At 38.4% G+C, this 22,013-nt stretch overlaps 3 protein-coding genes across 3 annotated transcripts in view; 1 reads left to right on the forward strand and 2 right to left on the reverse strand.

Moving 5' to 3' along the window:
* Nucleotides 1–887: 887 nt before the first annotated feature.
* Nucleotides 888–7,851, reverse strand: slc6a4b (solute carrier family 6 member 4b). The gene is made up of 13 exons (XM_079363230.1): nucleotides 7,584–7,851; nucleotides 6,587–6,721; nucleotides 6,257–6,476; nucleotides 5,985–6,123; nucleotides 5,719–5,853; nucleotides 4,572–4,675; nucleotides 3,930–4,057; nucleotides 3,650–3,762; nucleotides 3,084–3,215; nucleotides 2,849–2,948; nucleotides 2,651–2,751; nucleotides 2,178–2,345; nucleotides 888–2,045 (listed from the first exon to the last, which is right to left on the reverse strand). The coding sequence occupies exons 1-13, from the start codon at nucleotides 7,822–7,824 to the stop codon at nucleotides 1,965–1,967; spliced, it is 1,797 nt and encodes a 598-aa protein (XP_079219356.1). The 5' UTR covers nucleotides 7,825–7,851; the 3' UTR covers nucleotides 888–1,964.
* Nucleotides 7,852–12,559: 4,708 nt separating this feature from the next.
* Nucleotides 12,560–22,013, forward strand: part of sgsm1a (small G protein signaling modulator 1a) — a 21,125-nt gene continuing 11,671 nt past the window's right edge. Inside the window, 4 exon segments of the mRNA XM_079371328.1 lie at nucleotides 12,560–12,639; nucleotides 12,791–12,834; nucleotides 18,346–18,421; nucleotides 20,680–20,771. Coding sequence (XP_079227454.1) covers nucleotides 12,621–12,639; nucleotides 12,791–12,834; nucleotides 18,346–18,421; nucleotides 20,680–20,771 — 231 coding nt within the window. The 5' untranslated portion in view covers nucleotides 12,560–12,620.
* c5 (complement component 5) overlaps nucleotides 18,526–22,013 on the reverse strand; it is a 57,290-nt gene continuing 53,802 nt past the window's right edge. The window contains exon 43 of the mRNA XM_079338181.1: nucleotides 18,526–18,536. The gene's annotated coding sequence lies outside the window, so the exon portion shown is untranslated. The remainder of the gene's footprint in view (nucleotides 18,537–22,013) is intronic.

Genomic DNA, 22,013 nt, shown 5'->3' on the forward strand with positions numbered 1-22,013 from the left:
TCCACCAACCAGCAGCTCAATGGGGAATCACATGTTCTATCCGCTCTCTGCGTCTATATGGCTTCATACCTGTCGTCCTTACAGAGATCAGGATGGGCTCGCCCAAGAATTAAAAAAGCTTTTGAATGAGTAAAGATCTGAAGGGCGCTGTTAGAGAGAATTCATGTGTGTGTGTGTGTGTGTGTGTGTGTGTTTGTGGGTAGATCCTGCACTATCCCACTGACTGTTGATGGATTCTGGATATTGCAAATTAGCTTGTTAATTAGAATATCTAATAGAGGTGAACAGCAATAGCCAGCAGCCATTACAAAGACCTGAAGATCACAATATGGAAATTCACAGGAAGAAATCTCACATAAAGTATCCTACATAGAACTGCTTACGATTTCAGAAGAAATAAAACCCAGCTTTGATATATATATGGTGGAAAATAAATGTCTGAAATAATGCAGAATAATTAGTTGTTTTGTTCATGTTAATCTTTAATCTCAAGGAATGAAAAAAGACACAAAGATAAAAGATGTCACATATACTATAATTAATGTTTATCTATCTATTACAGAAACCAGGTTGAAGAGAAATGAAATCACACCATCACATACTAGTATTTATTTTTTAAAGATAAAATATAAAGCTATTAAAGATAAGTGTAATACAGATGGCAAAGACACAAGTCATATAATTATGTGAGCAAATCAGCATGAATAGTTTTAAATGAGATAGTGAAAACATTGGAGAGGCAAAATATCAATACAACCTTTTTTTTACAGACAGTGCGATATTTAGGCAGATTAAGGCAAAACAAGCGTTATGGACTTAAATGAAGCCATCATATGAAGACAAAATTGTTTAATTTGAATTTAAATGACAAATGAAGTTGCAGAAATGTATCTTTAAGGATACTAAAGCCCATAGAAAAAAACGTCACAAATATTTCCATACCTTCAACATATATTCAAATATGAACTGATGTGATCCGTGTTCGATGGCCTCACTAAACTCAGAAACGACCTTGAAGGAAAAACACTTTTTTTTGCAGATATATCAAGAAGCTGGCGTAAAATCCAATACAAGCACAGTACTACATAGCCACTGTGTAAAGACTAAATACAGCATCTGCAAAATGAAAGGACAGTAATAAAGGACTAGGATTATTCTTTTAAAGCAAAACTGATCAAGGTTTGATTTCAATCTCTCCTAATTTGCTTAAGAAAGAAATGCTTCAGTCCATCTGCTCTTCCACAAAAATCAGCAGAGTTGGTTATATACCTGATTTAAAAATCAATCACTGACTGCAGAGCACGTTTTTCAGTGAATGAATAAAAAGTCCAAAATACATACAAATGCATGCAACTGAATGCAGCCATGGTTATTGTAGTGGTTTTAAAACTGTGTTAACTCTACTGCTTCTCAGGAAACATTTTTTGTTCCATCATCAGTATAGAAAAGCATGCAGAGCTGATATTATCCAACTTTGACAAACTACAGCCAAAAATGTCCCCATGCGGTAGAAAAGATGTCTGTTACATAAAGAAATACATGTTTTTTTTTCCCTTGGCATATTGTTCTCGGAGGGGAAATAAGCAGAGTTTTAAACAAATGTGACCCCTACGATTGTACAAATGAAACATTAAAAATGACATTATATAAAGGCTACATACTGTCTGTAGACACATGTACTGTAGATTGGAATACACACAGGCCAAAAACAGTAATGTGTGGGTATTGCTATTTCAGCTCCTCTTAGGGTAAAAAAATTAGCAGCATTTACTATTTATACAGAGTGTACATGTGCTGTAACAGCTGACATGTTTAACATTGTAAGCAGGTAACAGTCATGATGTCAGACAACGGTCAGGTTGTGTCACAAATCACTTAAAGCTGAGGGCTGAAAATAACTTAACTTAAACTTCTAGCAGGGGAGGAGTCACATGTGGTTTTCATGAGTAAAGGTGCTTTTCCCTTTATGGTACAGTAACCATGGTGAGGTTGTCTGCATGGATGTCTGGTATGGTCCTTTCTGGTCTTAGACACACTGCCAACCTCTGCAAAACCAAGAGAAAAAGAAGAAAAAGAATTAAGGAAGAAACTAGAAAAGGTTATTCTAAAGTAAATTGTGTAAAGAAGTTCATTTTTATAGCTTTTGCATCCGTTTTGCTGTCTCCAAATCAACTGACCTGTTTAAGGGATCCAGGAGTCCACACCAGCTTGTAGACCATGTAGATGGGGATCCACATGAATGATGAGAAGCCCACGATGTATCCCACTGTGATGCTCCAGTCTGGGTACTTATAGTCAAACAGCGTGAGGGGCGGCGCCTTCAGCAGGGAGCTCACTATTATATACTGAGGAAAGTTTAAATGTATAACGTATTCATACTTTCATAGTGCAAGAATGTTCAGCGTCAACAACCAGACACCTGTTCTAGCTGTTTGGTGATTGCAACCTTCAAAAGCCATTTTCTGTGTCCTTTTTTTTTTTTTTTTTACCCTAAGCTTATTTTGTATTGATCCCATACATGTAATCCATCTCTCTAGGACTGTAATGGATGAGGGGTTTTAATATTTCATCAAGAACTTGCGTTTGTTGTATAATCTTACCAAATGTTTCCCTGTTATTTATAATGTAGTTGGAATGTTCAACATCTTACCGCTAGAAATGCTGGACTGATGGCGACCCAGCACACCCTCCAGAATAACCCTGGAGCTTTACCCAGCATAGCCTTGACATCATTGCTAAACCTGTTGATACCTGAAACCCACAAAATCCACCAAAGACAGTTATTCTCTCAATGTAGATAAAACTAACTGAATACTGTTAAATTGATCCTAAAAATAATTGTGTTTACCATAGAACCAGGACACTGCTATGGCCTCGAGGAAACCCACAGCTATTATGGAACTTCCCACTCCGAATTCCTCCAGCAGTTTCACGACATAGGCACCACCCTGTCAGTGATATGTTTCGCTGATTGATAACATTTTCATGATTGTTCCTCCTTGTTAGCGACCCCTTGCAGATCTAAGCTGTACGATTGACTTTTGTTGTTATATGTTTAGAAACAGAAACAGTAATGAACTTACATGTGTAAGGGTGCTTAGAGAGCCCAAAAAGCAGACAATAACCAAGCCCAGAACAAAAAGTTCTCGTCTGTGTGACAAAACATCTGGGTATTCATCCAACACTGCAGTGATGATCGCCTCCAGCCCACCAAACTGAGCGACACAGGGAAAGACAGTATAGGAAAATAGTGGCCTTTACATTCGAGTTCCTAAGCCATTCAGTGAATTTGGATTCTCATTGTCAGCAAACATTTCAGTACATTTAAGTTACTGACGTAGTGAATCCAGGCCTACATTTGCGCAATGGAATTAATAAAAAGATGGAAAAACAAAACAACAACAACCAAGAAATACAATAAATGTAAATGCAATTAAAACTTTAAAACAACTGCTTCTGGTATTGTAAAAATGTGTTTATGTCAGACTTTGCACTTTCTATGTAATACTGTTGATCTTAATTGTAGTTTCTAGATCATAACTTCAAATAGAACAATGAAATAATTGAAATATCAGTTTTACAACCAGATCTGTTCTCAGCTTCCTTCATTGAGATACATCGAGGCGAGCAGAGTTCACATAGTTCATACCGTGCTGTCCAGTCCCAATGTAATCATCATTGTAAAAAAGATGATGGCAAAGAAGGTTGAGCCCATCATGTTTGCAATGGCTTCTGGGTAGGTGATGAAGAGCAAACTTGGTCCTGACAACATAGAGATATCGAGTATGAGTGGAGGAGATTGAGTTTTGTTTCATTAGAGAATCATTAAAATTGTAGACAGGAAATGTGGGAATGTCGTGCCTGAAACCTACAACTGATGGGTCGAGGACAAAGTATTATCATTTTTAATTCAAAAGTAATTTGCTGACCTTTATCCCTGGCTACCTCCTCTACCTCCACCTGCCTCATCTCCGCCATGTAGCCCAGCACAGTGAAGATCACGAACCCCGACACAAAGCTGGTCAGACAGTTCACCAAACTGGTCACAATGGCGTCACTGTGAAGAAATGAAAGCCTGTTCAAGAACATGTGGCACAATAGTTCTCATGTATGTTGCTTTGTCTGCTTCTTTTATTAAAAGATTTCTTTCTATAAGTGATATTGTTCCAGATGTATTGCTTCTTGATGTGAACATTTTTCTAACCTCTGTGACCTCTGTTGAATGGCTCCTTTTATATTATCTCTCCAACTTTGTATGAAACACACAACGATACTCCATGCCAATGTGTCAACCCACTATGTAGCATTCCTTTTGTTCTTCCATGAACACACTATATAGATTAAAAATTTGAATATTCCTGTAGCTGCTCTTTAAGTTTTGGACATGTTCTCTGCAAAAAGGCATGAAAATAGATCCTTAAATTAAGCGTCTGAATTACTTTCTTATCATAAAGCTTGCAAGTACTGCAAAAGGTTCAAGCCTTTGATTTTGATGCTCGGCTTCTGCCTCTGAAGCTGCGTTCAAGCCACAAACGTGTGTTCACGTTTACTCAGCTTGTCTCAGTTCTTACCGATAGCAGTTATTTGTGAAAGGGTTGTAGCTGGAAAGGGCCAGCAGCACCCCAAAGCCAGGTCCCAGAGAGAAGAAAATCTGAGCGGCTGCATCAACCCACACCTGTACAAGAAAGAGACAGTGAACTTCCTGGGACTCCTAACTGTTACGAATACATGATAACTCAGGTTGTTTTGTCCATTTTACAACATATATTTTTGTTAACAGAATAGAGCACATTTTTGCCAATGTTTTCCCTTCTATGATTTATTGTCACTATATCCTCAGATTTGAATGTTCTTTATTTCTCTTCTGATCTCTCAGTATTTCATTTACCATGCAGAGAGGTGTTGTGTCAGTCGTATAGTAATGTAGTAGCTGCACAGCTGTACACAGGGAGATCTAAAGAGCATCGAGCATTCGGCTGTAAAAAGAGGAGGGCAGAGCTGGCTATCGGTGAGTGAGATAGAAAGGGAATCCTTTGTTAATGGGCAGAAAATCTAAACCAATTATGCATCTTATTATCCTGCTCTGTGGCTTATTTATGCATCTCATTTCATCTCATCCATATTCTCCTGCCACGAAACCACTCACACATGTTGAGCAAACAACCGCAGTAGAAGATGAGGATGTTGCGTCGATTTAAAAATTATTGACAGGCACTCAAGGGATTAATAAATAGAAAAAGGTGTAGGTGTATATTTAAATACCTTTATCTGTTCTATACTCCACTACAACTCGATTGACAGGGATTATAGTAAGGAAATATAATAGCTCAATCATGATATTTGGGTCTGCCAAAAGTGAAAGCCTTTAGAGAAGATACGTGCAATGAAATAGAGCAAATACTTCTAGTTTTTAGGACAATAGGATGAATCTGCATAAGAGTATAAAGAGTAACTGATTTGAAACATGGCATAAAAAATATATGTTAAGAAGAAAAAGATAAGAAAACAAAATAATAGGCTCGTTTAAATGTTTGGAACAAAGCATGCAAAAGAGGTTAGAAATATACATTTTCATGAACTTAAAAAGCAGTTTCAAATTTAGAATGAATAAATAGACAAAAAAAAGGTCACTTTTACTTATAAGGTTTTTTCCCTATGGGAGACAAGTTCATCGGGTTCTTTTCTGTCACGCCACAAGAGACCAACTTTACAACTCACGCTGGTGTCCAGTAGCTTCCCCCACTGTGGTTTCAGGTAAAACACCACACCTCTCCAGGCACCAGGGAGGGTGGCTCCTCGAATAAGAAGGATGAAAAGCACTATGTAGGGCAAGGTGGCAGTCACCCACACGACCTGGGGTGGATGAAAGGAAATAAATCAGTCCTATCATGAAATGATTATGGGGGTTCATAGGTTGCTGAAGTTGATAAAAAGGCACACATCTACAGTATAATGTTATGGTAGTATAAAAACAGATGTGTTACCTTCCCTGAAGTCTTCACACCCTTCCACAGGCTGAAGTAAACAATGGTGAATATTAGAAAAAGGCAGAGCACCAACTGCCAGCGAACACCCCCAACATGTTTAAGCCCTGACGACTTGTGGATCTCCAGCACATTCCTCCTGTAACAATAAAACACACATCAGCTATTTTCAGCACACCAGACAATCTGTCCCTTATTAAATCTATTTTGCAGTATTACTGTAAAGCTATTTATACATTTGGTTTCTGTTACTCACACTTACATGCACTTACGTGTAAAATTCCTCTGCCGGAGACCTGGAGGCATTGGTCCAAGTGACGTTGTCTATGCCAAAGTAATTGGTACAGTCAGGGGTGTTCCACACATTGTCACAGTTTGTCCAAGGCAGGATGCTGGAGAAAGAGGAGTAAAAGTAGAAGAGGGCCCAGGCGATGATGGTGTTGTAGTAGAAGGACACATACAGAGCGATGATACAAATGGCATATCCTATACCTGAAAATCAGGAGAAAAGAAAAAATAACTTTAATCACTGTACAGTGCATCGTTGTTTTTAGTCATGCATTTCCTCTGAACATCTGCCACTGAGCAGTTTGCGGCCTTACCTTTGAAAATGGGACAAATGTGTTTCCATATAGAAATGGCTCCAGTGCGATGGAACTGTCCGAGTGCCAGCTCCATGTAAAAAAGTGGCACACCACCAAAAATGGCCATCAAAATGTAGGGAATAAGGAAAGCACCTGCACACAGATGGATGAGGATTAATGTAATGTAAGGCTTAAACATGAAAGTCTACTATTTAAACAAGAACTCTTGAGAGGCTATTTAAAGAAAAGAAAATAACCCCCTTCTGTTTATTGCAATATTGTGTAAAGTGTGGTTTACATTAAACTGCAGTTCAGAGAGGAACATTTTCAGAAGTTATTTTCATCTTGGCTTTTGCCATGGAAAAGAAAATGCGTTTTAGAATGTTTTAAGAAATAAATGAAGTGCATGTGCGTGTTGGGTTGGGTTGCATAACCCAACCCAACACGTATGCGCCCACTGAATTTCCACTTAAATGTCTATTAATTTCGTTTTTAATTATTTATTGCCTTTTTAAGTGTTTCAATCAACTTGTTTTCTCGTCTTGATACTGTTATTAAACCTTAGTTTAATTAGTTGTTGCTGTTAAAGTAGGCCTATAATGTTAAAAGCGAAATCAATTCCCACCACAATATCCGTTGTATTGTGAAACGATGTCTCCATCTATAAATGTAAGCTTCGATTAAATTCATTTTCATATAAAAGCGTTATTTCCTTCAAACGAAAAAAAGTTCTCGTACAGTTGAATATGAATTACAATAAAAGACAATCTAAGAAGTAAAATACAACTTTCAAATGTGCTCTTTTTCTCACGGCTACAGGTGTGTAGTTCAGCACCATGGCCAGTTCCTGCTGCCAGATGCGTATCGTCAGTCTTTTTCTTTTTTCTTTTTTTTTGTATCATTAAATGCGGACATTATCTGATTCGAAAACTCTTTAAAATTATTTGTTTCATTCAGACATTATTTTAATAAATTTAAACTAAATTACCCCCTGAAAAATGTTATAACCACTTACCACCACCGTTTTGATAGCACACGTAGGGAAATCTCCAAACATTTCCCAGATCCACAGCAAAGCCAATTACAGAGAGGAGAAAATCCATTTTTTTGCTCCACTTGTCCCTAGAGTTGGTCTGAGTGAGGACCGGGACCGGGACTGGGACCGGAACTGCGTTGTTATTGGCGGTGTAGCCCGGGTTCGGGCTGCCGTGGTGGGTCAGACTGCCAGCCATGACCGATGAGTCCTGTTGGGGCATCGGACTGTGAAAAGTCAGCCAGAGAAGCAGCTCCACACAGAGGAGGATATTTCCCCTGCGATGATAACAGACATCAGCCCGGGTGGAGGAGTGGGTGGAGCTGAGGCTGAGAGTACCTGTTAGTGGTGATGAGGCATAACACAACAGCGTGGAAAAGACTTTCTGCTATAAAGCTGATTTTATCTTCTGTGTAATTAAAGATCACTTCCATTGTTTCACAACAAAACATTAAGATAGGGTTCATGGACTGCACTTTTTTCATACATATGAGTAAAACCACTTCTACTTCAAAATTAACTGCAGCAGCAGAGTTCTTCAAACAGGAAAAATCTAAATTTGAAATGATCATTTGAAATAGTAGAAGCAATGTTAACAAGGTGTAATAACGCCTTTAAATTGATCTTGAGAACAACAACCATAATCAATTAAAATACTTGAATTTCTTGCAGTTGTCTTTATGTGAGGGAACATTAAAGGTATCTAAGATTATCTGAAAGAATTAGGCATGGCAAACAAGATGATTAAGTGGTCCAGTTCAGTGGTTTAAAAGCAATCCACGGGACAGATAAATTGAGTTAGACTGCTGTGATTTGCAAGTGATTTGTGGTTTGCTGTGATCTGCTGGGATGTGAATAACAAGCTATGTGACATCAGCAAAACAGTGGATTATGAATACTGGTGACTTGACCTCAGGGACTAAATAGAGAAGAGCAAGAGAGACCTAAACCTTGAGAAACAGGATGGGGCGAAGGTGTAGTATTAGGGGAAAACATGGGACTGACAACTTATAGGCCCCAATAAAGGAAGATGGAACTAAAGACAATGTTTCTGCACTCTAAGAAATGATTCACAGAGTTAGTAAAATAAACTTAAAACAAATGTGTTTTTCAACAGATTATTATTATTATTTCATGTACCAGATTTTGTAAATTCACTACATTTTTAAAAGATTATGTCAAACTTAAAGTGAAAGAACATTATCTTCACTTATTGTGATAATGGTTTAAAGTATTTTTTCTATGTCCACTGAATATTTGTAGATATTAAAGGCAGGATTGGTAATTTTTTCTAGATACACGATTTTAGGTGAAATTTTCTTTAGATCCTGACAGAAATTAATAATTCTCTGAAAAAGAATCAAAGAAAACCTGACATCCATAGCAGTTTTTTACTCGTAAAAACTTCAACCAATGTCTTCACTAGGTATGAGTTTAATGAACCAATCATGCCTCCCTGTCTCCCTTCTCATTCTCTACCCCTTGCATGTACAAGCCCATATTCAAAGCATGAGCTAAAATCTGCTTCTGAACCAAAGGCAGAAGGGAGGGGGTGGGTGAAGTGAAGACAGAGCACAGAGGGAATGCTACTAGTTACTGGCTACTAGTTTTTGAAATTTACCAACCCTGCCTTTAATATCTAAAGTGTCCAAAGCAGCCTTCAGGTCCATCAGCCCTACTTAAAATTGTCATGGAAAATATTTCAGAGAATACTGATGAAGTCTGAAAGCCAATCGTCTTTGTGAGGTTTTATTCTTGCAGGAAGGAATGAACCAACAGAGAGTATCCTTGAGATTCAGTCTGCAGAGACACACAAATGCAAAGCCCCTTATACATGTCAGGGGGGACACAAAAGGCTAGCGCTGTTGAAGAAGATAAGCCATTTAAAAACTTTCAACCTAGGCAGAGGAAGTTCAGATGTCCATGCAGACTCATCCTTGTAGATTAAAAGTTCATCCAAACACAACCACAGTAGAATCACATGATGCTTACAACTAGTTCACCTAAACAGTTTTTCTTTTACAACGTCAGACATTCCACAACATCATTATTTTAACACATCTGCTAAATAAATGTTTTCCCATTTGAAGATCTCTCACCTTTATCAACAGAGTTAAGTTACACTTCAACTGTAAAACAACTGCCTTAGTAATTTGCTGCTTTAATTATGACAAACATAATTGATTTTCACACTTTTCTAGATCAGATTTAAAGATGCCTTTTATAACAAGATAACCAAGAAATACCAACAACAGCCTCACAAATTCAAATTAGAAAAAGTATACGGTAGCCTATATCACAAATAAAGACAGTCAACAGGTACATATGTAATTCTCCCTTGAAACCAATGAGCAGGCGGTCTATTTGAACCACCAACTTTCTGATACAGACAGTTATAAATAGCACCATGAACCATCTTTGCTTCCTGATCCCATGTTAATATAGTTTGGTGAAGACAGCGGGAAGAGAATCACAGCGGCTTAACTGCACTCATTAGGAAAAACCTAATAAAAAGACTTTGTAATCAAATCCACCGCTTTTAGCACTGAGGCCTTTAAAAATGCTGCTAACTGGATATTCAGAGCGCAGTGGTCACGTAGGTCTGCTAACGGAGAGAGTGCCTCAAATGAAGTTAATCGTGAAAATGGATATGACACAGAGAGAGGACAAGAGATACCCAGAGCAATTATGAAATTGTCACTTAAAAGCCAAGTGGAAGCCAAACTGTCTGGAGTGGTTTCACATCTTCTTTTCTGCATGCATTACCTGAAGGAAATGGGAAATTTGTTTGGTTATCAGATGGATGGATGGATGAATAGATGGATTTCTTCAGATTCAACATGTCATGTCTTCACTAGAGCAGGGATGGAGAAAACAATCAGCTGATGGAAAAAAGGCTGTGGTTGCTCAGCCAAGGTGCGAGGGGGCCCTGAGGACCAAAAGCCACAACAAACTAAACAGCATTGGCCTTCTCTAACATACAAACTGTCAATCCTCATTGACACACATGGGCAGAAGAACATCAGACTGACAGGAGCCTGTATCTCATGCCTGGGTGCCTATTTGAGCCCGTCGACTCTAATCACACATGTGCATGTTGGCCTGCCTGCAAACTCTGCTGATGGGCAACATACAGATATGACACAGCATTGTTGTTTTTTAAAGTAATGAATTGATTTGGTCATGTAGGGCTTTAACTGTTGAATGTGGTATAAATATATCTCATCTACTGTCTTACTTTTCATTTGGATTTTCTTACCATCTGCTGGAATGTGACATTATTTTACACATTCCTTTCATGTTTTTGTGAATTATTTATTTGATTATATACGTGATCTGTCATTTGTATTTTGTAAGCATTGAACTAATACCAATAAATAAAGAGAAATGAAGAGTAAGCAAAGCTGCTAGCTTGAGGGAAGCTATGGTGTTCTGTTTACTCATGCAGAAGTCCTGGTGTGGCATTTAACAAATGCTACTACCTCATATTATCTAAAGCCACTGTAAGATGTGAATCATCCTAGCGAGGGAATCCTGGGCTCAGGACCATGTTTGTGCAGGGGAAAATGGGGGTTAAATGGACAAAGACACTAAATCGTGAGGAAGGCATGAAAAGTCAAGGTGTCTTAATTGTTACTTTTAATTAAAGGTATCTTTTAACTTACAAGTCTTAATTAAAAGATGTTTGCTCTGATACCACAATACAAATGATCACATTACCAGTCTCAACATATGATTAAACAGAAACAAGTAATAACAATGGTGACCGTCCATTAAATTCAGTGTGTGAAGTTGGTTATTAAAACATGAAACAAGCTATTGGGTGGGTGTATTGGAGGGGTTGTATTGGGGTATGGGGGTCCAATCCAGACCTGGCAGTCTGTCATCATGTATTATCCCTCCATCATTTCGCCACCTGATCGACCTGACAGGTTAGCCCTGCAGGCAAACCTGGACTTCAGGCCCAAAAAACTTCCACACTTCAGTGCACTGTTGCTTCCAGCTCCTTCAGTTCTTCTGATTCCAATTGAAATTTCATTGAACACAATCTTGCTCATCTAAAACACACCTGTACAAGATTCTTTTTAAAGCGACATAAAAACTCTATTTAGATTATTGGGATGACAGAGTCGCCATCTTCTGGAAGTCAAGGGGTGTAGCTATATTGTTACCATTTCTGAGAAATTATTTGAATATGGCACTGTTAAGGATTTTGTTCTTTGAAAATGTTGTCACATTTACATATTTTAAAACTCAAAAAGAAATTAGAAAATTAAGCAACAAAATGTCTACCATCGGCTGTGTTTATCTAGTCCAGTAAACTCTGCTTTCTATCAGTACAACATCTTTTTCTCCTCCCGGTTGGTATTCACTATTTAACATGATATAGGTAGGTATAAAAGTATACATGTATACTTTTTGTGTATACAGTGTTAATATGTGGGTGTTAGTTTTGAATACATAATTTTAGATATTAACGTAAAGTGCAGATACTTCTATCAAGATTTCTTCTATAATAGAAAGATTTCGTCTTTTTATTGTATCACCACGAGATGGCGTACAGAAGACGTATCATTTTAGGGGGCTAACAACACCACACAACCAAGCTCTCAATGATTTCAGGTATAGCTGTGTTAAATTCAGAGTTACATTTTTTAATGGTTTTGCAATGATTTCCTGATTGCCTTATTATTTGGGAAAGAAAGCACACATTGCAAATGAGGGAATCAAAAGCATTATGTCTTTTCTTCAAAATAAGAATAAAGTAGGCCTGTATTTTCAATTAATTCGTGTCAATATTTTTTTTCTCCACACTGAATTCCCCTGTCTCTGTTTCAGAACGGGTTTTTTTTTTTCCGATTTTAAAGCCATAACGGTGATTGTGGTCATACGTCTGTACAGCGTATGTCTCTTTAAGAGGCGTGTGTGAAAGGAGGAGGAGTCTGAAGCTTCATCGCAGTGCACGAGCTGCACTCAGCTGATGGGAGGGTCGCAGTTTGCAGACAGGAGACAGGATCCATGGCAACAAACATGGCAGGTGGGAGCAAACAAAAAAATAAAATAAACATGTTGAGATAATGTGTGTTTTGAAAAAAAATAGGGATTCTTTTAAGAACAGGCATATGTTAGAAGTGAAGTTGTGACAAACTGTAAAACATGCTGTGTGGACAATGTGTTCTGTGTTTTAGAGGCAGAGACCCGTCAGAGGCTGCTGCGCACCGTGAAGAAGGAGGTGGGAATTTTTTTCTTCTTTTTTGTAGCTCAGCAGTTATGGACTAAGAAAAACAAACAGGAAAATATAAAACTGCAGATGAACATGTAAAAAGAGAGGCTTCTCAGGAGAGCCTTAACACACGCTGTTTCACTTTTACTTTTTTACTGTACCAACCGACTGCTTAGTCAGTTCCTGATGATGACACGTTTGGTAAATGGATTAGCTGCACATCTGTATCTATTCATACAGATGTTTGATTATAAAACTATTTTAATCAATTTAATAGCATGGGTAGTTCTTTTATTGTACAGACAAGTTGATTGTTGTAAGTTTAAGCTCTACAAATCTTATTGAGTGGTCCCTGTTTGGATGGTCGTGCTGTATCTCTGTAATGGTTCGGATGGAGAAGCAGCACTGAGCAAACAGACTGTCTGTCTGTAGTCAGTGTTTGTGGCATTAATGGCAGAGCAAACCACCAGCTTCCTGCAAAGCCATTGGGTTCTCTCTGTCAGACATAAAGTCTAGGCTACGTGTGCTTGTGTGTACATGTAGTTCAAATGAAGGATTAATTGGCGTTGAGTGGAAACAGCTCAGGTGGTTTGTTCAGCTGGTTTCTGCACTTCATGTCACTCATCACGATGCATTTGCTGCAGTTACAACAGAGGAGTTCAGCAATCAGTAAATGAGACATAGGCCTACACTTCCATACAGACTACCCCAAAGGTTGGACTTAAACACTGAATTAAAGGTCGCTTGAAGAAAGGAGAGTCATCATTGAAATTCTGATTCTGAAGATGAAGAAAGCCCAGCAGTTAAATACGCTCTTTATTGCTCTTTTCAAAGGTCACAACTATAAGGTCTGCTGTTCAGTTTGCCCAACAGCTCTCATCTCATCTGAAGGCTTGGATTTCTTCATTCTGGATTTTTGTGTAGAGGTCTTCATATAATTAGTCAGTTTCAAGTTGTCCAATTTACTAAATCAGATCACTCTAACCTAAGATGTGATGTGTGATAACACATAGGAGCCAAACATTTGTTTGGTCAGTACTTATGTTACCCAACAGTTAAACCTAGTGGTTGGTTTTAGTAAATATTTAGTTCAAAATGAACTATTTTGTGAAGTCAGACAAGTTTAAATCTGTGATCCTAATCAATAACTTTCTAGTTAGTAGATACGATTATGAGTACTAGATTGCAGATCGACTAAAACACCAGAACGATTGTGTTAAGGGACTCACACACAAGTATTCATTATAATGTCATTAATTAGGTATAATGGAGAGAACAGACAGCTTTCATACACAGTTGTTTTGGATGGATGGTTTTCATAACATAGCTTCACATCAGCACACTGATATGTTTCTTCAATGTCCTGCAGAATACTTTCTTCAACTGATCCCAAACATTCTTCCACTCCTCAATTGTTGGCTTCGCTTCTCTGAAACCAAACTGAAGTGAAATAGAGGAGCATTAACAGTTGTTTCAAAGGAGAGGGGGAGTGTTATTGATCCCCCCCCCCCCCCCCCGACCATATCCTTCTGCCCAGACAACATTTAATCTTGTTGTTTTTTTTTCACAAGTGATAGATTTATATCATTAGTTTCATACGAGATTGTCTCACAATTAACACGACTTAATGCCTGCCTGCCAAACAAAGATACAAATCACAGCCTAATTCTTGGAAGGAGAAATGATGAGGCTTTGATGTGACGTGTTTTCCTCTGAGTCCTGTTTGCAGTCTTATCAGTAGAGACCAGACCCTTCTCCTGATTAAAACAGCCTCCTGTGTGCTGATACGGCCTCGCTGAGATTCACTCACAGTGCCTCTCCCAAAAACGCAGCCGAAAGGAGTCTCTTAAATGAACCAACAGCACAGCTTGATAGTTGACTTAATTCACAGATGGCACCAAATAAAAAACAAGAAGAGGTAGTTAACTAATCGTTTCATTTATTTGTTGGTGCTTATCCTGATGAACCAGTTTCCCTTCAGAGTAAGATAGAAGTTGTTTATACTAATTTTCTGTTGGTCTATGGTTATCATTACTCATGTGGGTTTTACCATATGGCGTCTCTTTGCTGTGTTCTCACACTCTACATGTCCAGCTGGTTTTTTTGTGACCATTCTGCTCAAATAAACTTGGATGTGGGCCATTATTCAGAAAGCACCAGAGGTCTATAGCAGCAGAATTACCTTCCTGAACAAAATTGGTTTGAATGAGATTTCTAATTTCCCTAACCTTTGATACAGAACCCTCAAAGTCTGTCTCTGTCTCTTTATCTTGCTCTGATCAGGACTCAGAATAATGCTCCTCCCTCTTATCTTTGTGTACATCACATATGCACACAAATACAAATACACACCTGTGTTTGCTAAAGGAGAGAGAGAGAGAGAGAGAGAGAGAGAGAGAGACAAAGACAAAGGTAGAGAGTCAGTCAGAGGACAGGCTACGGAGATCTGTACCTTCCTGTTTTCCTCACTTACTGACAACGTTTCGCTCAGCACAGTGCAATATAATCCAGCACGCTTGTCTGAGTTTATTCCTAATGGAGATTTTCTTCTTCTACCAATAAGATCAGAACACATTAATCCAGAGCTGGTTCGTACCAGAGGAACAATATCTGATGATGAAATACTATTGTTTTCAACAAAACTCTTATATATATTGTTGCACTTCGACTGTAATGAGGTTTTGGACCTGTTTATGAATATTTTATCATCCTGTTGCACTATGAATGGCAGAACATATGATGCTATATTTCAAATGAATTTGAATCTGAATGCCTAATGAACTTGCTTGAGATCCATGTGGCATATTTCCTGGGCTATATTTTGAATTTATCACTGAATCCAGTATGTTTTTTTCTTTTGTAGACTGTTATTCAAGCAAGCAGTGAATCAGAATATCCAGCTGCCGTGACATCACTTATTTTATTTGTTTTTCTGTATGCACTGATGAATGTGATTATTTTCTTTGTTCTCAGTGGTTTATTCTCTTCATTCATCATTGGTTACACAGATGATATATAATGAAGGTTGGAGGTTAATGGATGGGCTTTCTCTCTGGCTCTTATTCCTCTGCTCGGCTGTTGCAGGACTTAATTGGAATACTCTGAAGATCTTTTATCACTCGGGCTGTTGCCTTCAAGCTAGAGTCTGTTAGAGCAGTTTCCTCATCAGACTTTCCTCTTACTATGGACACATTGAATGTCCTGTCACTTCATACATATTGTTTCTCTGCATTCTCATCAGCATATTTTTGCGTGCTGTTTAAAGTTGTGACTTCTCCAGATGGTACATTTGTACAATACAGGACTCTATTTTGTTGGATGTCGACGTAGGAAAAATAGATCTTTATTCTCATTGGTTACTGTAGTTTGAGAGTTTTTGTCCTTTTTTTAATTTCAGAGATAAATGGTTGTTGACACGTCTCCTCAGGCTGAAGTGATCCGCTATGCAACACGTGCAGTCTCCATAGAAACATGCAGGTTGTCTCTGCTTTGACACTTCACCATATTACTGTAGATTCCTCAGAGGCCTGATCTGTAGCCTAGATGAGAGAGATGTAAAAAAAGAAGAGGGAGTCTTCAGGTTAGAAAATCAATCAGGTTCGTGCATGTCAGGTGCACTCAGAAAGAAAACTGGTTCATACAACTCCCCTGTGTGTGTGTGTGTGTGTGTGTGTGTGTGTGTGTGTGTGTGTGCACTGTCTGTGGCAGCATGAATCATGTCTGTTGATGCTGAAGACAACAATGCCACTGAAGCGAACAGGCCAAACTGGGCCCGATGACTCCGTCTAATAAGTGAATGTTATTTATAAATGTCTCAATGCTAGCAGGGTTCTATGCACACGTTTTTCCCCTAATTGTTTTTCAAACCTTTGTAGCCTTTTAACAAGTGAGAGATTAGTCATTTTGATTCTTTGTCGTGTTTTAACAGTGAGGGGGCAATCAGTGCTCAGTGGGAATATGATTCTCTCAGAAGCATAATGGAAATACAAGCTATTTTCTGTCTCACAGTGAAATCTAAAATCTTTATGATTTATTGTTTTCCCTCTATGCTGCTTTTTCTGAAAAGAAAAAAGGACTCAACTAGGACTTCTGGACTTGCCTGCATTCAGATATCTGTGTTTTTTTCCCCTCTTGTTTTCAGACTCATATGTGTATATTTGGGCATTATGATGTTTAATAGTTAGATCCTACTCATGTGGTAACAGTCAGAACTGTTTTCATGGGGTTTTAATACATCACACATCACAGTTGCTACCAGGTATTTTTGTGACCAAGGCCTTATTTCTACAGCATTTCTAACTGGCTTGCTTATTCTGTTTCCAGAATACAGACTAAGTCCACATCACAATAGGACCTTTACTTCAAGCTGAGATGTGTATGATCTGATGGCTAAACTTATTGACAGAAACTGATCAATGTATTCATAAATCAGTTTGGATTTGTCCTCTTGAGAATAAGAACCATTGTGCTTTTGTTATTGTAGAGTGAGCTCTTCGTATCTACAGAGGGAGCAGGTGTCATGAGTGTCATATGCTGACATGTTTAAGGTAGTCAAAGACTGACAAACCAAACAGGTTTCCTTTGTATTTATGTGAGTCTTTTAGCCACTTTAAATTCTTTTACACTTTTTTTTTATCTGCAAGAGATGCCACTAAAACCCACAGCTTTTTTTTTGTTTAATTTTGAGGCACTTGTATCTTTAATTATCTTTATTTTTTATGTATCTTTGTAAGTAGGCAAATGTTTCTCAGTGTAGACAATCTACAATTGTTAAATGCAACAGAGAAAGTAAGGTTGAATAATCAAACTCGATAAAACAGGAGATTATTGATCCATAAATCTAAGTTGCTGTGGAAAATGTAATTGTTGCTGGCTGACACCACCTAAGCATTGGTGGAGGTGTGTGTGTGTGTGTGTGTGTGTGTGTGTGTGTGAGTGTGTGGAGTAGACTCGGCAGTGTAATGTTGTCATATGTGGACAGACTCATTTCAGCAGGAAATTGCAGTGATCTGTGTGGCTGTGTCCGGAGGATGATATTCCCTGTGCAGATTGCAGAGTCGTGTGAGCATGTATATCTGACCTTCTCCAACTCTTTAAAAAAACTTGTTTTGTCATCAGACCTTGATGCAACAGAATCAATGGAAGCCCCCCCTCCCCCCCTCCCCCCCCCCCCCCCCCCTCCCCCCCCATTCCCAAGTGTACCACTTCTATCTTCCGGTAACAGTCCTCAGGGTGAGCTGGTGACTCATCCACCAACTTAACATGCAACTCTTCCCACTCATTGTTTCTCCTTCTCTAACTTTTAAATTGTACCTCGCCTCCCCAAGAGCTGCGCTCGCTTCCTTTTATTTAACTAGCATATTTCCTTTTCATGACAGCACTTTTGTCATTTGCCTTCATTATTCTCCCAATTTATTTATAGCGATCAGTCACAGTCTAAACAAAAAAGGCACCCTGTGTGCTTACTGCTTGAGCCATGTTAATGAATGACTCATCGAGCATCTGACATGTCATCAACAGGTGAAGCAGATCATGGAGGAGTCGGTCACCAGGAAATTTGTTCACGAAGACAGCAGCCATATTGTGTCCTTTTGTGGTGAGTAATCACACATACAAATGAGTCACACAACTTTGATAACCTCTGCAGGTTGAGTTTAATGCTGCAAGGAGCTCCAGTGATATTTGGATGTGCAACTTTTACTTTTTTTAACCTGTGTCATCAGCTTTGTTTCAACTTTAATCTGTTTAATAATATATGACATTTTGCAAAGATAAATGTATTGGTTAGGCAATATATCACATGATCATACTTTGTAGATGCTTTCTTGGGGCATTTTACCTTTTATGAAAAGTACAGCTCAAGAGAGACGGGACACACGGGGAGGAGAGAGCTTGGGTGAACATACATCAAAATGTTGTGGCCTGGGGTCAAATCTGCGACTGATACTTGAAGCACTGTAGAGTCTGTACACGGTGTCTAACTGAGCCACACTCATACCCCGATGACTTTTTACTTGATCATTTTCTTTCCATGAATACGTTTCTTTCGGTCACATTTTCTTCACAATGTAATTTCATAATATGGCCTGGGTCCCACATTTCATTTTACAGAACACACCTTCTTAGATCGAACTAAGCAGTTACCTGTCAGAGGATTAAACAAAACAGGCTAAGCCACTACTGTATATGATCACACACGTTCTTACCATGCTGCCTTTTGTAGCCACCAAGAATAGAAGATCACTCACAAATAATTCAGTTCCATTTTAAACTTCGATGGTTTACTTAAAGAGTCAGTCCTCCGTGTAGACTGTAATCTCTTCCCTTGTTTCTTGTGGAAATGTAACAGAACCAAATAAACAGGAACAAAATGATTCAGGTGGCTTCTTTAAGCCAAACAAACAGTAAGAACACATCCGTCATGTACTAACTGGTGAAAAAATGAGCATTCTTCTTCATCACTTGTATACTGTGCATGCAGTCTAAGGGTTATGTCGCTGTTCCAGTTTTATTTCATTTGAGCGGATAGAATAAAGTTGTTGGTCCTTTTCTTATTGGATTAGCTTTCCTGTAACAGGAATCGTTTGCAAAGAGCGAGGACGTATACGCCTCTAACCTCTTTAACAAGGAAGGAAGTGGAGACTTATACAGCCACATTATACAAAAGCAGTCAGTCGATAAACGTGAAGAGCCACATCATCAATAGAGCTTTGTTCAAGAGTATATAGAGTAAGATAGAACTAAAGGACTTATTTATGTCATTATTTAAGCAAATGTTATTGATATTACCTTCTAGTGCTACTCACAGTAAAGAGATACTGGGCTGCATTCTTCAGATGGATCAGTCTGGGGCTGCAATCATTAAAGAAATAAAGGAGGATGAAATATATGACTCAACTTGAGAAACATTGTCCAATTTTACTGGCTGATGTCAATGTCTCAAAGAAAGATATTTACTAAAAGGGAACACTTAGAAGAAAAGAAAGGGATTCAATCTTGCAGTAGAAATAAATAGGAAGACAGCCCCAATAAATGATCTGTCACTGTGGGTACAAACTAAAGACATTGTTTGGCTTTATTGGCCTGCTGCCTGTATATTGAAGTGTGGCAGTGGGAGACGCCACCCAAGTAGCAAATCATGAGACAGGAGCGTCAAGATCTGCAAATTCACAATACACATGTGCACTGCCCCAAAAAACAAAAAAAAACATACACACAAACACGCAGATAAACATTATAGTCACAGCGTCCCATAACCACAGACGAGGAGGTCAAATTTCTAACATATTATTAGAAAAACAAGTAAAGTCCAAGTAAGGCCCACATCTCTGCATCAAACAAGAATATCTTGCTCATGAAAAGCATTTCTTGTACCTCTTAAAGGTTAGATCACTGCCTCATGATGGAAGGAAAGCAGATTTGGATTTCCTAGTGTGAAAGGAATTTGCTGCACAGCTTCAGCAAATCCAATCAAATCAGCTGGACCCAAATTTTATTTGATCATTTTAATTTCCCCGTGACAGGTTATAAAAGTAGTTTCTCACAATAAAGCATTTTATAGTCAGTGTAGTGGTCATTGTTTGTGCTCTGTGGATCCTCTTTGGTGTTTAAATATTCTTGTGTCATCAGTGACTTTGGCATGTGGTGTGGACATAAATCACACGATCATCTAAAAGCCTGTTTTTAAAAACGGTGTATCTACTTTAATAAATCTCTGTGGACACTTAGCAAAAAAGGATAACTCTGGCATCTCTTTGGTTTTGTTTTGTCCAGCATCCTCCCCCTTCTGACTCCCCCTATAATTCAGTGGCTCTCGTTACTACGCATCCTCTTACAGCTATGCTCTGTGAAAAGATGAGTGGAGGATGGGAGAGGAGCTCGGCCAGCTCACCAGGGAGCAATTAGCCTCGACCATCATGGCTACTTTGATGAGGCAGTCTGAAAGTGTGCCTTCAGGCCACTGTTGACTTCAGTCGGGGAGCTCTAAGAAGTAGCAAAACAAAGACAAAACAAAGAAACTACCACAGCCTTGGTGAAAGAGCAGTAGTTCTGGGTCAAGAGGTGTCATGCAGGAAGGAAGGTAGGATCCAAGAAGTGATGGTTAGAGGCAGGCAAGTGTTTTAGTCCTCACTTTGTGTAGCAGTCATTCAGATCCCTTCAGTTGTCATTACTTGTTGTCTCACAAGATGAATAGCAGTGAGCAGATTACATCATTTGACAATATGCAGCTTGAAGTCCTCCACTTGTACCGGATGGTGACAGTCATAGATATAGAAGTTTAAAATGTGTCCAGCTTTGAATTTAATACTTCTAATCTGAGTTATGTTCAGAAAAAATGTTGCTCTTGACTTTTTCTGTCATATGCAACAAAATGATTTGTGTCTTGCAGCTGAATGGCTCAAATACTCTCTCACTGATTGTGAATAATTAACTCATTGTGATTATTTAAATAATTCATTGAAAAATATTTTCAAACGGTGAAGTTGAAGATCAGAGACTTGAAGAGTGGTAGATTTGCATCCAATTTATTACATTGGCAAAAGACTTATGGTGATAAAGGTGAAAGCTGCTCAGAAAATTGATGTCATGAAATCAAATGGGTCGAGTTAATCACTTTTTTGTGCATTTTCATATAATTATGGTAACACAGTGGGTACAAAACAAGTTTAAAAAAAAAATCATTTTAAGCATCATTTGAATAATAGGAACACAATGTTTAATTTATGTTCTCTTGTACAACAAAATTAAAATGGGATTTGCTGCGCTTTTTAGATATCATAAACTCAGTTATAAAAATGTTCAAAATGATTAAAGATAATTGAATCTGAAGGTGATAATGATAAAGCCTGCTGTGATGGCCTGTTGTGCCAGCGACTAAAGGCGGTTTGTGTTCCTGACTGTTTCCACAGATAATTCTAGTCATCAACATTATGAATCATTCTGTTTATGAAATTTGAAATAAGAACAACAAACTTAACAGGCACCCGAGTCTGGAGTATTGTCTAAAATCGGCTTTTTTGTTGTTGTTGTTGTTTTTTTGACAAACTCTTAATTCACATGAGATCCCACTCACATAGTTCTCATTTTAATCATCCCTCTTTAAACTGCTGCTTGTGTGAAAATGTGGCGACTTCTCATTCTCCTATATTTAAAATGTGACAGTTTCCTAGTGCAGAGCCCTTTGGTTG

This window comes from Symphodus melops, assembly GCF_947650265.1.
Source record: "Symphodus melops genome assembly, chromosome: 1".
Lineage (NCBI taxonomy): Eukaryota > Metazoa > Chordata > Actinopteri > Labriformes > Labridae > Symphodus > Symphodus melops.

Excerpts from the sequence above, each read along its gene's own strand:
- slc6a4b (XM_079363230.1), bottom strand. The coding sequence starts at position 7,824 with ATGCCCCAACAGGACTCATCGGTCATGGCTGGCAGTCTGACCCACCAC. Across the intron at positions 5,854-5,984 it reads GTGTGAAGACTTCAGGGAAG|GTCGTGTGGGTGACTGCCAC; the intron begins GTAACACATCTG and ends CATCCACCCCAG. Across the intron at positions 2,752-2,848 it reads AGCAGTGTCCTGGTTCTATG|GTATCAACAGGTTTAGCAAT; the intron begins GTAAACACAATT and ends TGTGGGTTTCAG.